Raw genomic sequence first — 15,018 nt, 5'->3', positions numbered from 1 at the left:
ATTCTTCTTCTTACTTATAAGGTTTTGAATAATCAGGTCCCATCTTATCTTAGGGACCTCGTAGTACCATATCACCCCAATAGAGCGCTTCGCTCTCAGACTGCAGGCTTACTTGTAGTTCCTAGGGTTTGTAAGAGTAGAATGGGAGGCAGAGCCTTCAGCTTTCAGGCTCCTCTCCTGTGGAACCAGCTCCCAATTCAGTTCAGGGAGACAGACACCCTCTCTACTTTTAAGATTAGGCTTAAAACTTTCCTTTTTGCTAAAGCTTATAGTTAGGGCTGGATCAGGTGACCCTGAACCATCCCTTAGTTATGCTGCTATAGATGTAGACTGCTGGGGGGTTCCCATGATGCACTGTTTCTTTCTCTTTTTGCTCTGTATGCACCACTCTGCATTTAATCATTAGTGATCGATCTCTGCTCCCCTCCACAGCATGTCTTTTTCCTGGTTCTCTCCCTCAGCCCCAACCAGTCCCAGCAGAAGACTGCCCCTCCCTGAGCCTGGTTCTGCTGGAGGTTTCTTCCTGTTAAAAGGGAGTTTTTCCTTCCCACTGTAGCCAAGTGCTTGCTCACAGGGGGTCGTTTTGACCGTTGGGGTTTTACATAATTATTGTATGGCCTTGCCTTACAATATAAAGCGCCTTGGGGCAACTGTTTGTTGTGATTTGGCGCTATATAAAAAAATTGATTGATTGATTGATTAAAGAAAAATGAACAGGTCTGTGTGATCCAGAATTCTTGCTGGTTGGTAGGGGGTACTTATTTTATAATACTAATACTAATACTTATTTTATGCAATAAAATGCAAATAAATTATTAAAAAAATCATACATTGTGATTTTCTGGATTTTTTAAAGATTCTGTCTCTCACAATTGAAGTGTACCTACAATAAAAATTACAGACCTCTCCATTCTTTGTAGGTGGGAAAACCTGCAAAACTGACAGGGGGTCAAATACTTATTTTCCCGACTATGTACACAATAAAATCTATTCATACAAACAGGAAAAACAACAGACAGTTCTTTAGAATACTTGTTTTTTTGTTGTTATTTTAAGAATGTTATTGACACGGTGACTGGATATTTTTGGTCACAAACTTTAATGTCCATTTTTATAACCCTTGGTGACAAACACCTTTCTGAAAAGGTGTATAACAACTCTTTCAGGAATTTTGAATCCTTACATACATACATAATGCATACATTCATAATGTTCTTAATAATGACACTCATTTCATTCAGTTAATTAATGTGATTATATATTAAAAAAAAATTATTTGTACAAGGCTAAGATGATTATACATAATACTTTATTTGAATTTAAATGTTTTCATTCAAAAGTAATCATTAATTTAGCACCAATATAATCTGTCTCAGTGTAATTACCAATACTCACCTCTGGATACACCCAAGAATACAGTTTAAAGGCCACAGAAGCAGCATGATGTTGCACTCAGAAATTTTGTGCATTTTTAATGAGAGTTTAAGGTCTCTTGTGGAATTGGTGTTGAAAATATGAACTCTAGCAACATTAAGAAAATGTGATCCATTTTAAGATTGATGAATGGGGGGGGGGGGGGGGGGGGGGGCTGAACAATGATTTACAGTTGTGTACAATGGACTGGACCACTTACTGACCTGACTTGAAGTCACATCTTTAAAAGGCAACAAAACGTGTTGATATGTAGGTCTATTAGCTACTTGTTTTCTTGCTTCTGTATCAATTCTTCAGTGCTTGTTCAGTCTGGCTCTCAATCTTTTACCAGACTCAGAACAATCAAATGTTTTCCTTCCTTTATGAAATCTCATATGTCTGTTCAGAGTGCCCCTTTGCCTAAATCTTTTACCACACTCACAACAGTCAAACGGTTTCTCTCCTGTGTGAATTCTCATATGTCTGCTCAAACTGCCCTTTTGTCTAAATCTTTTACCACAGTCACAACAGCAAAATGGTTTCTCTCCTGCGTGACTTCTCATATGTTTATTCAGTTTGCTTATTTTTCTAAATCTTTTACCACACTCAGAGCAGACAAATGGCTTCTCTCCTGTATGAATTCTCATGTGTTTCTTCAGATTACCAATTTGTCTAAATGTTTTATCACACTCAGAGCAACAAAATGGTTTTTCCCCCGTATGAATCCGCATGTGTCTGTTTAGACTGGCTTTTTGTCTAAATCTTTGACCACACTCAGAACAGCAAAACTGTTTCTCTCCTGCATGAATTCTCATGTGGTTGCTCAGACTACCCTTTTGTCTAAATTTTTTATCACACTCGGAGCAGCCAAATGGTTTTTCTCCTGTATGAATTCTCATGTGTTTATTCAGATTGCCCATTTCTCTAAATCTTTTACCACACTCAGAGCAGTCAAATGGTTTTTCTCCTGTATGAATTCTCACATGGGTGTTCAAATGACCCTTCTGTCCAAATAATTTACCACACTCAGAGCAGTTAAACAGTTTCTCACTTCCTCTGGTTTTCGTGTGCTGCTTCAAACAGTTCACGTGACCAAATGTTTCCCCACAATTAGAGTAGTTAAAGTGCTTCTTGGTGATGCTACATTTATCACTTCCAGCTGCTGCAAATTTTTTTAGACAGATTAAACCTGACGGAGTTTCTTTGTTCTGCTTCCATTCATAACTGTCATCAGTCTCAGTTTCAGAACAGTATGAAGTCCTGCCATCAGTATCTGGTTGTAAAGAACCAGAGTTGCTGGCTGCTTGTGATTCCCTACAGTCCTCTTCAGCTTCTGTTTTTAGTGTGCTGTGTTCAGCTGAGCTGCTGGCTACATGCTCTACTGCTGTGCTCGTATTGGTTTGGCTTTGATGAAATTGTGATGACTGTGGTTTTTCATCTTCATTTTCATTCTTCACAGAGACAGCACAGAAAGTGAATTTGGTGATGTCAGCCTCCTCCACATGGTAAAGCGACTGTTCTTCCTGACTTGTCCAGACTTTCTCTTGTTCCTCTTTAATGCATGGTTGCATCAAGTCGTCCTGGTTCCACTCTTGCTGTGGAAGAATGTCACTTTTATTTACTGGCAGATGCTGCATGTCTGCAAGAAAGTAAGTAATTTTGTTATTTTAAGAACAGCATTAATCATACCGCATCCTCGCGTCAAGCAACCCATTCCAGTCAAAGATTCAAGCTTCTCTACTATGACCTGAAGAAAGAATGTTAGTCTGCTGATGTGTACAGAATTGATACTCTGGGCTCGTGCTATGGTATTTTAATGCTTAACCAATGTGGCTTAATTATGCATTTTCTCTTTAGCCACAAGTAGTTTCCTTGATCCACACAATGCATTCATAAATGATCAAACAACATTAACAGCCGCAACTCTCCGTGGGATACACGGATTTCATCATGGGGGGAGGAGGGGGGGTGTCTGTGTACTCTGGAATCGTGATTGTCACTGTGGATTTTTTTAAATGCTTATCGCAAAGTAGTTTTTTCTTTATGACAAGCACGTTTTACTGGGGTAAGTTCTGCGGATCCGAGGAAACTGATTTGTATCTGTAACACACAGATCAGTGTCCGCGGACTTAGAAAACTTGATTCCATGATAAAATCAGCGCATCCCGCAGATTCGCAGAGTTTTCACAGCCCTGAGTTTATAACCGCTAAAGGATAGTTTCTATTCGAGTGCAGATAAAATTGCTCATCATTATGCTAACCCAGTGTTCCTGCCATGGTGCTGTGATGCAGACCACATCTGTCCCAGATCTGTGCCAGATATGGGCTGTAAATGGCTGGTCTTTTGTGGATCCAGTTCAGATCTGGTCCAGATATGTTACAGAACTGTAAAGTGGAGCCGTGCCAGATCTGGGCCAGGGTGCAAAAATTGTCTGGACTGGATCTGTTTTCAGGATTGGTACTGGATGTTGGACCACATCTGGCCTGGATCCATTTGCTGTCTGGGATACCTTTAGTTAGTTCTATTTAAAGAAGTTAAAATTAAGTTTAAAATAACTTCAGTAAAGACAGGATGTTTCAAAACTCTGAGTATTGGTTTTTTTTAAAGCATAGTTAAACATTTGCCCAATAAGCAGGGGTGGTGGCCAAGTGGTTAATGCACTTGGTTTCAGTTCAAAAGGCTCCGGGTTCAAATCCCACCCCTGCCACATTTCTCCATGTAATGTGGAGTTGCGTCAGGAAGGGCATACGGTGTAAAACCTGTGCCAATTCAACATGCAGATCCACCTTGGATTTGCTGTGTCGACCCCGAGTGCAAACAAGGGAGCAGCCGAAGGGACTTACTAGTTAAACATTTGCCCAATGGTTCTAAATAAAAGGAGAAAATAGAGTGTATCCTTTGGGTAGGCAGTATAAATGGTGGATAATATAAACATAAATTGGCCGAACGGCAGGGACTTTGACTATACTGTAACCAGCCAACCTCAATAGATTTTGTTGACGAGATCACTGACTGATATCAAAAGTGAGAACAATGAGACTGTTTGGAAAAATGGCCAGATCAAGGCATTAAAATAAGAATAATAAGAATGTATTTTTAACATTACCTCTACTGGTGGTTGGCTCTCACTGCGGTATTGTATCACTTCCTGTTCCGGAGCACAGTGGCGTTTTGCTGTATCTGTTAGCTGTTTAATCTGCGCAGTTAGATTGATCTAGTTAACTAGATAACGATTTGTTTCACAGTGTAATCTTCACGTGCCTTAACTAAAGCACTCCCTCTGCTGAATCACCTCTAAATTATTTACACATTATTCACTTTGCGTGTTTTTAAGAATCCGCTAGCTTAACGCGGCTACTAGCTCTTAGCCAGTTTAGCATGGCGGCTTCTCCTGTCTCTCCCGCACTTTTCTGCTCTGGGTGTGAAATGTTTAGTTATTCCTCGGCCTCCTTTAGCAGTAATGGTACTTGTAATAAGTGTAGCTTATTCGTAGCTTTGGAGGCCAGGCTGGGCGAATTGGAGACTTGGCTCCACACCTTCGAAAATCCTACAGCTAGCCAGGCCCCTGTAGTCGGTGCGGACCAAGGTAGCTTAGCCGCCGTTAGTTCCCTCCCGGCAGATCCCGAGCAGCCGGGAAAGCAGGCCGACTGGGTGACCGTGAGGAGGAAGCGTAGCCCTAAACAGAAGCCCCGTGTACACCGCCAACCCGTTCACATCTCTAACCGTTTTTCCCCTTTTTCATACCTTAGATCTTGTTCTGACGTATGGTATGGAAATTGAAGACTTAACAGTATTCCCTGAAAACCCCCTTCTGTCTGATCATTTCTTAATAACATTTACATTTACTCTGATGGACTACCCAGTAGTGGGGAATAAGTTTCATTACAGTAGAAGTCTTTCAGAAAGCGCTGTAACTAGGTTTAAGGATATGATTCCTTCTTTATGTTCTCTAATGCCATATACCAACACAGTGCAGAGTAGCTACCTAAACTCTGTAAGTGAGATAGAGTATCTCGTCAATAGTTTTACATCCTCATTGAAGACAACTTTGGATGCTGTAGCTCCTCTGAAAGAGAGCTTTAAATCAGAAGTGCCTGACTCCGTGGTATAACTCACAAACTCGCAGCTTAAAGCAGATAACCCGTAAGTTGGAGAGGAAATGGCGTCTCACTAATTTAGAAGACCTTCACTTAGCCTGGAAAAAGAGTCCGTTGCTCTATAAAAAAGCCCTCCATAAAGCTAGGACATCTTACTACTCATCACTAATTGAAGAAAATAACAACCCCAGGTTTCTTTTCAGCACTGTAGCCAGGCTGACAAAGAGTCAGAGCTCTATTGAGCCGAGTATTCCTTTAACTAGTAATGACTTCATGACTTTCTTTGCTAATAAAATTTTAACTATTAGAGAAAAAATTACTCATAACCATCCCAAAGACATATCGTTCTCTTTGGCTGCTTTCAGTGATGCCGGTATTTGGTTAGACTCTTTCTCTCCGATTGTTCCGAGTTATTTTCATTAGTTACTTCCTCCAAACCATCAACATGTCTATTAGACCCCATTCCTACCAGGCTGCTCAAGGAAGCACTACCATTAATTAATGCTTCGAACTTAAATATGATCAATCTGTCTTTATTAGTTGGCTATGTACCACAGACTTTTAAGGTGGCAGTAATTAAACCATTACTTAAAAAGCCATCACTTGACCCAGCTATCTTAGCTAATTATAGGCCAATCTCCAACCTTCCTTTCTCTCAAAAATTATTAATATTTATCTAATAGATTACAATTTGTTCATGTAAACGGGGAATCTTCTTCACAGACTAAGGTTAATTATGGAGTTCCACAAGGTTCTGTGCTAGGACCAATTTTATTCACTTTATACATGCTTCCCTTAGGCAGTATTATTAGACAGCATTGCTTAAATTTTCATTGTTACGCAGATGATACCCAGCTTTATCTATCCATGAAGCCAGAGGACACACACCAATTAGCTAAACTGCAGGATTGTCTTACAGACATAAAGACATGGATGGGAGTTTTTCCTTCCCACTGTCGCCAAGTGCTTGCTCACAGGGAGTCGTTTTGACAGTTGGGGTTTTTTTGTAATTATTGTATGGCTTTGCCTTGCAATATGAAGCGCCTCGGGGCAACTGTTGTGATCTGGCGCTATATGAATGAAATTGATTTGATTTGATTAACATCTACAGTGACTTTCAGTCAGTATTACTTTGGTAGTTTTGAGGAATTGATGAGATGTAAAAAACACTGTTTACTTAATTTAAAAAAATTAAATAAATGAAGAAGCAGCTTTGATTGAAGATAGAGGCTTTTCTTAAAGCATGACAAAGCTGTTAAATTGACAACCATATAAAATGGACTTTAATGTTAGTTATATTGAAATGTAGTATATAAAGAATATATAACAATATATAGAGTTACTGTTTATGCTTCAAATTACACCGCAGTAAGAATTGTAGGCCATACCACCCAGCCTCAGTGTACCCCTTTTACTTCTGAGTTTAAGGCCAGACAATGTAGTAAAGTATGTCAACACAAAAGGAGGCTGGACCAAATGTAACTGTAATTCCGGCACACCGGCAGATTAACAAGGAGCTGTAGGACAAAACACAGCACAGACCATGTTAACAATCAAAGTTTAATAGGTTTTTCAGTTACAGACATTAAGCATTTTGTCCCACTCTGCATCATAACTGTGGGTGGGCCTTGGCGAGCCTGTGCCCACTCACTTGTCAGTCAGGCCCATCAAATCAGAAGGCTTCCTTTATTTGACTGATCACAGTGAATATCCAATAGGCTGGCATGCTGTGACGGATCTAGTGCTAAACAGGTAATGTGACTGAATTAGAACCCGGGACTGAACCAAGGCCCGCAATGGTTTCAGAGCCGGACTGCGTTGGACCCCACCTCCCCTTCGTATCATAGCAAATGTCAGCAATTTATGGTGACGACTGTGATGTCAGGATGAAACCAAACAATTCTTCACGGCACAAAGGAAAAAAAGAAAGATAAAAATAAATGAATTAATTAAATAAAAAGCAGAGGTTGGGGGGGGGGAGACTCCAAGAGAGCGAGTTCTGAACAGAGCAGTCAGGTAAGGTTGTTCTCCTGTTCCACATTTAGTGTCTGCAGCAGCATGGTCAAGTTCTACTACTGGTAACAAGATTAAATAACATCTCAGACAGTTCTTGTCACTGAAGTCACTTCACGATAAAAGTGCTTGAATGCAAAATAGCAAACCTCATGACAAAGGCTTTTCTGTGAAAGCTACAGCATCATTGTTCCATGAGATTGAGCAACGTAACAGCACTAAGAAGAAGTCTACAAAAAATCCATTTAAAAAAACAAAATACAAACTGACCATCCGTCAGGTGTACTCAGAAAAGTTCTACAATTTGAATCATTTAAATTTCACTGCTATGCTGATGATCTGTAGATGTATCCCTAACAAACTAAGAAACGTTTTATCTGCAAAAGCTGAAGTGGCTTATCCTGTTTTCATGCAGCGTGCAAATGGTGAAAATGGATCAACACCGGCACAGATTTTTGTAAATAGAGGGACCTCTGTTTTTGTTTTCTTTTTAGATCGTGATTTGCTGTGATCATGGGTGGTGGCCAAGTGGTTAATGCACTTGGTTTCAATGCAGAAGGTTCCCAGTTCAAATCCCAGTCCTGCCACATTTCTCCAGGTAATGTGGAGTTGCATCAGGAAGAGCATCCGGTGTAAACTTGTGCCAATTCAACATGCAGATCCACCTTAAATTTGCTGTGATGACCCCGAGTGCAAAACAAGGGAGCACCCGAAAGGACTTGCTTTACATTTGCTGTGATCATGTCTTGAAAATGTCAAATTTTGCAACTCGAGTGCTTCACATAACATGACACTGATGTGCCAATGTTAACATGTTAATTAACCCAACATTAACTTCAACATCAAGACCAGGCACCTACAGTAAGTGGCTCTACTCTACTTTTTTTTTTTTTTTTAGATATTTAGATATTCCTTAGTATACACTAGTAGTTCTACCTTAGCATTGGAACGTATTATAGAAGACATACCTTACTGAATTTTCATGTATGTGTGTGTGTATATATACGAGTACAGTAGATGGTGGTGAGATGCAAAAATCACTGAAAATCAGATAGTTGAAGATGATGGATAAAGTTTAAGGACTAAATCCAATATTTTGTCACAGTGCTGGTTGTAGGCTACAGAAAGGAACAAATGATTATGTTGAATGTTCGTGTTTTTTTGAGTGTGTGTGTGTGTGTGTGTGTGTTCTGCCTGACATTTTTTGGGATTAGCCGAATCCACTGAGCTAGTTGTACAAACTTTGTTGGCTGCCGCTATCAGTGGTGGACAAAGTTCCACTAATCCGCTAACTGCTAATCTGCTCACTGCTAATCTAACCGCTAATTAGCAATGCTAACTGTTTTGTTAGTGGATTAGCTTTTCTGCTAATTTTGAAAACCATCCCATAATGCCTTTTGGTGCGTGTGTCGGTTAACGCTCAAACTTTCAGAATTAGCACATTATTTTAAAAGATATGTGTGATATTTTCACTTTGTACAATTGACAGAGTTGCCGTAAATGTCGATAAACTGTCCAGAATTAGTTTTGTTTATAAATGAAACCATGAGTGAAAAGTGCCTTGCTTTTCATGTCTCCTGTCACACGTTTGTGTTGTTGTATGTGGAAAGTAAATGACGCTTCCTTACAGCAGCGGGCAGGGTGCATAAAGACAGAAGCTCTGACTCGTTCATTTTGGGTTTGTGAAAGGCTTTGATTTTACTCAGAAGCCCCTGCTGTGCTTAAACTCGAAACTGGCTTATCAGTAGCCGACAGTTTACCGAGTCAATACTAAAAGTTAGTGGTTAGCTGTAACCTCTGCTAAATTTCAGTTTAATATCAGTTTAGCATTATAAAAGTTAACTTTTCAGTTAGCAGATTCGTGGTTATTGAAACTAATGGGTAGCCGTGCCCACCACACAGGAAAATCCAACCAGGAGCATGTATATGCACAGCCTACATAAACATAGATTGTTCTGTGACCCGGTGCTCATTTGGAGAACCCCCCCCCCAGCATCCGTCCATCTGCGGGAGACGATGGTGTAGCGTCCAGTTTGGGTTTTTTTTTTTTTTTGCTTTTTTGTTTGTTCATTTTTTTCATACAATTTTTCAATTCACTTCATTTATATAGCACCAAATCACAACAAAGTTGCCTCAAGGCGCTTCACACACGTAAGGTCTAACCCTACCAAGCCCTAGAGCAAGCACACAGGCGACAGTGGTAAGGAAAAACTCCCTCCGATGATTTGAGGAAGAAACCTCAAGCAAACAAGACTCAAAGGGGGTGACCCTCTGCTTGGACCGATACCATCACAGTTGACAACACAAATATACAGGAAATTTTTGTCTTTTGTTTCTATCTGCACCAGCACAAATGACTTATCGGTCCAATGCACGAGTGACAATCTGCTGCATTTGTTGCACGTGTATTGTGATGCTTGCCGAGGCTGCCGCTGTCACTCCTTCCTCCTACCTCAATGTTAGGCAAGGCCTTGGTTCCTCTCCTGCTCAGTCCTCTGTGCATCTATTCTGACAGTAAGGTGCCAGGCTGCACCGTCTTCTGCACACTGCTCCCACATGTTGACACTGACACTGCACATTTTCATATCCTTCTTGCAGACATCCTTGTAGTGCAGACGTGGTCTGCCAGCCAAACGAGTTCCCTCTGCCAGCTCACCGTACAGTAGATCTTTAGGAATGTGGCCCGGATCCATTCAACTGGCGTGGCCAAGCCAACAAAGGCGCCTTTCACCAAGAATGGCGAACATGCTGCTCATGTTGCCCCCCCACACACACACAAAATAGTTGTTTTACCAACCCTACCTACCAGCTCCCACCCTCCAAAATCTTAAAATAAACAAAAACAAATAAATAAATGTTTCTAAAATAATGAACTGCAAAGGTTTATGTGTCCATTGTTTTGTGAGTCTGCAGTCAAACTGCCACCTGTACAGTACCTGGTTCAATCAACGAGAGTAGATCCTCTAATCACAGCTGTCCTTTTGTTCTGGTGTCATTTGTTTCAAACAAGGTGAAATGTCAATGGACAGACACCTAAAAAAAAAAAAAAAAAAATTTGTAATTCTGGACTGCAGTCAGAATAGAGAAAAAGAAACACTTTTAACATCTTATGCTTGATACAGTTATTAAAAAGTTACACATGCAATCACATTATTTCTACTGTGTTTCTGATTCATTCATTCATATATTTTATGCCACCTATCCAGGTCACAGTGACAGCAGATGAAACAGCTTAACCGACACACGTCCTCATCCTCAGCCAAGTCCTGGAACTCTTTCTGAGGGATTTCAGATTTCAGACAACTTTATTGATCCCAAAAAGGGCAATTACATTTACACTCCGATTACCTCAGACAAGATACAGCAATTAATCCACAATTATTACTTATTTCCTGTAATAATGGCACACATGAAAATTAAAGACAACACATATACATTTGACATTGTTTATGTGCTCTAAACTTGAAGCAGTCCATCATCTGAATTGAGACAAAGTGGGTGAAGGCTGCAGCACCCAGCTTGGGGGTTGAAGGCTGCAGCAGTAAAAACGCGCTGCCTTCGATGTGGCAAGGAGGAAGCCAGGGTGAAGGGAGTGGAGACACACGGGGGGAGTAATACAGATGAGGGAGGGAGACATGCGTTGTGTGCAGATGAGTTAAATTTCTGTCAATTTCTGTCCGTGTGTGTGTAAAGTCTGACAATTTCTGTCTGTGTGTGTGTGTGTGTAAAATCTGATGTTGCTAGGCAACAGCAGGCTGGGGGGGGGGGGGGGGGGAGATGAGAAGGGGGAGGCAAATTCCTTCACCAAAGCCGTAGATCCTTCTGGGGGAAGAGCAGGGAATTTGGCCTTCAGGAGCCAATAAGGCTGCTGTGTTGATGTTAGGCGGAGAGATACAGAATTCCATTTACTGCACCTCTGACCATCTAGAGTCCAAATTATGAAGAATATTCTCTGGTCCTCAGCAGTACATTCCTTTGCAATGCAGCAATTTGCAATTTCTCAGGCTTTCCCAAGACATCTGGGAAATATAATCCCTCAAGTGTGGCCTGGGTCTTCCTCAGTACCCCCTTCTAGTTAGATGTGCCTGGAGGACCTCTCCAGGGAGATGACCAGGGTGCCTCCTCACCAGACGCCATAACCACCTCAGCTGGCTCCTTTTCATGTGAAGGAGCAGTGACTCTATTCAGTCTCTTTCAGATATTCCACCTTCTGATCCAGTCTCTGACTGCAAGTCCAGACACCTGATGGAGGAGCTTCATTTCCGTCACTTGTATCTACAACCTTTTTTTCCTCTCATTAAGCCTCATGACTACAGGTGAGGATAGGAGCATTTCTTCTGGCTGTGCTTTTTCTTCACCATGATGGATCCAATACAGTGTCTACATGACCTCAGATGCAGCACTGATCCATCTGTTGATCTAACAATCTCACTCCCACTTGTGAACATGAACCTAAGCTAGATGAACTCCTCCACTTGGGGCAAAATCTTGTGAATTTTACTTGTGAATTCCTACAGTGGCAAATATTTAAAAATTAAAAACCCTTAAAAATTCTGGCAGTACTACTTGCAAAAATTAAGATTTCTGTCCTTTTTTTTTTGATGAACAGTAAAAGCACTTTTGTGGTTTGTGCTGGACTGTGACCCAGCCTTCTCCAAAATACAGACTGCCAACTCCTGGAGGTCATTCATTGTTAACATCTGGCATATTTAATGAATTAAACAGTTTTGCCTTGTTTTGTTAATTGAGGCATGGTGTGGGGCAACAGACAAGAAACCCAACATCAATATTTAATTAATTACTTTTGTAGTCAAGTCACTCAGTGATGCTTCATCCACAGCGCGCATGATGCATCTCGGTGTGTGTGTGTGTGACTGTCACAGCTGTTCTGTGCTTCACGTGTTTGTCACCCTAAGATGGACTGAGGAAATGTATGAGTAACTTACTCCAAATTTTAGGAAGTGCTTATTTGCAATAATTTAATCAAGCACTATACATTCTGTGACTATTTGGGGCTTTAAGGATCCACACAGAAATGTAGCCCAGCAGCTCTTAATCTGTCCCGAGCGCAAGTTAACATGAACTAATAGACAGTAAATGTCCATCTCTCACACAGACTAAGGGTGTTATTCACACATACCTTGTTTGGTCTAGACCAGAGGTCTCAAACTGATTCCAGAAAGGGCCAAGAGGGTGCAGGTTTTCTTTGCAACCACTGATGACACCAGATGATTTCACTAATTAAGATCACTTTGAGCAGATGGAATCAGTTAATGAGTGAAATCATCTGGTGGAGTGGATGGTTGCAAAGAAAACCTGCACCCTTCTTGGCCCTTTCTGGATCGGTTTGAGACTTCTGGTCTACACCTCTGGACTTCTCATTTTGGTCTAAACCAGCAGTATTCAACTCCAGTCCTCCAGGGCTGATGTCCTGCACCTTTTAGATGTGTCCTTGGTCCAACACACCTGAATCAAGTGGCTGAATTACTTCCTCAGTATGCAGTCAAGTTCTCCAGAGTGCTGCTAATGACCTCATTCATTGACTCAGGTTATGTTAAAGCAGAGGCACATCTAAAAGTTACAGGACACCGGCCCTCGAGGACTGGAGTTAAATACCCTGGTCTAAACCAAAACAGCAGGTGTGAAAGCAGCCTCGTACCATAGTCCAGACTAAACAACCAAAATTTGCTTTGCCCAAAAGAAGCTGTCTCAGTCCAGGTCAAATCAGACCATGGATCGGTGCAATGTGAACACTTGCTGGATAGGTTGGACTTTCTGACAAATTACAAGGAGGCAAGCTATAATCACCCGCTCAACAGCAGAAGAAGACAAACTGAATTTATTTCTTTTACCCAAAAACACAGAAGAGAGAAGAGCAAAAACAGGGTGATACACTGCGTTGCTGTCCGTCTTCTCTCCTCAGTAAAATTAAAACAACATCCATTTTGTGTGTTGCTGTGGTCAGCACGAAAAGTTGAAAATACTTCAATCTGAATGCAAGCGCTGTTACCTGCTGCAGGAAAAACCACAGAGCCAATAGAGCAGGATTTAATCTGAATGTGGGAATGCAGTGGAACATTTCAATCATACAGACCCAGGAATTTAGAATAAAACTTTGACGTTGGCCATTGAGCTCACTGACTAGACTCAAACTATATGTGAAAGTTCATAGCATACAGTAGTTCATTTTCTATACCCGCTTACTCCAATCAAGGGTCACAGGAGGGCTGGAGCCTATCCCAGCAGTCATAGAGTGAGAGATGAGGTACACCCTGGACAGGACACCAGCCAATAAGTTGTTCAACAACCACCACAATGCCCACAAAACTACCCAAAATGTTAAAATGTTTTTTTTTTAACCCCCAGTATTTTAACTGTCCTGGATGCTTAGACTAGTGCATCATAGAAAGCAATACTTTAATGAATTAATTAATTATCTTCTATGCCCTCTTAGCCGATGGCACCTAACCCAGCAGTCATAGGGTGAGAGGTGGGGTAGAAAGCAAAACAGCCAAAGGTAAATAAAGTAAAAAATGCTTAATCTGACAACACACAATCTGTACTAGGCAGCCATGGCTTTCAGTGAGCAGACCATTGAATTATCTGGAGCCAAGAGCCGGTGCACCATCATATTTTGGCAAATATCATTTAGGAAGGAGCAAGAGGTCGTCAACAATGGCTGCAGAAAGTGTAGTGTTTTGACTGACTATTAAGGAGACAGAAGCTTCCTGTACGCTAAAATGGACATAATTTCCAGAGTCTACATTACAATTTTTTTTCTTAAATGTGGGTCCCAAGCCTCAGCACAGTCCCAGCACCTTGAAGCAGTGTTTCTGCCTTGCACGAGTGCCAAATTCAGTACACAGAGTGTTGCTAATTTCAGTACTTTCTCAAGTGTGCTACAGTGTGCTAAGAAAGGTGGTGTAACAAATGATGCCATGAAAGCAAAGTTTAAGATTATGTTGTTTTATATTTGAAAAAGGCAATGTAAACAAAAGTAAATCCATGACACTGTAGGGGGGCGCAGGTCTTTTGATATTAAACAGGTGTTGGATCTAGTTATTATTTCTGCACGTGGAAATCTGTTAAAGTGAAGTTGTTTTATATAATGGCTAAAATAGATCCTTGTCATTTGATATTTTATTAATTTATAAACAACAGAAAAGGGACTTACATTTTGGTGTTCCACTGCTGCTGAAATCCAAATTGTAACGTGTAGTCCGGTGATGCTGTGCACTGACTTCGGACTTCCATAAAAAGAAAACAAAAGAAAGAAAAAAAAAGACTGTGTAGTTCCTCAGTCCAGCCAAAAATCACATCAGCTTTCCATGTGAGCAGTTCTTCATGCATCCAGACGGCTTACTCCAGACAGAATGGATTTTGTGTGTGTGTGTGTTACAAGAATTAGCAGTGTCAGTTAGTTCGTTGTCCCCTGCAACGGGGTCAGCGCTTGTGCACGTGTACTCCCAGAAAAAAAAAAAAAAAAAAAAGACT

The 15,018-nt window shown here is 40.9% G+C and overlaps 1 protein-coding gene across 4 annotated transcripts in view; it reads right to left on the bottom strand.

Annotated features, from left to right (window-relative positions):
* Positions 1-1,097: 1,097 nt before the first annotated feature.
* LOC117500923 (oocyte zinc finger protein XlCOF6.1-like) overlaps positions 1,098-15,018 on the bottom strand; it is a 34,448-nt gene continuing 20,527 nt past the window's right edge. For 3 of the 4 annotated variants that reach the window (XM_034159729.1, XM_034159714.1, XM_034159723.1), the window contains 2 exons: positions 10,461-10,557; positions 1,099-3,052 (listed from right to left, as the gene is read on the bottom strand). In XM_034159729.1, the coding sequence (XP_034015620.1) occupies positions 1,728-3,050 (1,323 nt within the window). In that variant the 5' untranslated portion in view covers positions 3,051-3,052; positions 10,461-10,557 and the 3' untranslated portion in view covers positions 1,099-1,727. Of the gene's footprint in view, positions 3,053-10,460; positions 10,558-15,018 lie in introns of all 4 variants that reach the window. The other variant, XM_034159736.1, reaches the window with a different exon arrangement.

Source organism: Thalassophryne amazonica, chromosome 2, assembly GCF_902500255.1.
Source record: "Thalassophryne amazonica chromosome 2, fThaAma1.1, whole genome shotgun sequence".
Lineage (NCBI taxonomy): Eukaryota > Metazoa > Chordata > Actinopteri > Batrachoidiformes > Batrachoididae > Thalassophryne > Thalassophryne amazonica.
The sequence above is the reverse complement of the archived record's forward strand: the minus strand, read 5'-3'. Positions and strand labels throughout refer to the sequence as shown.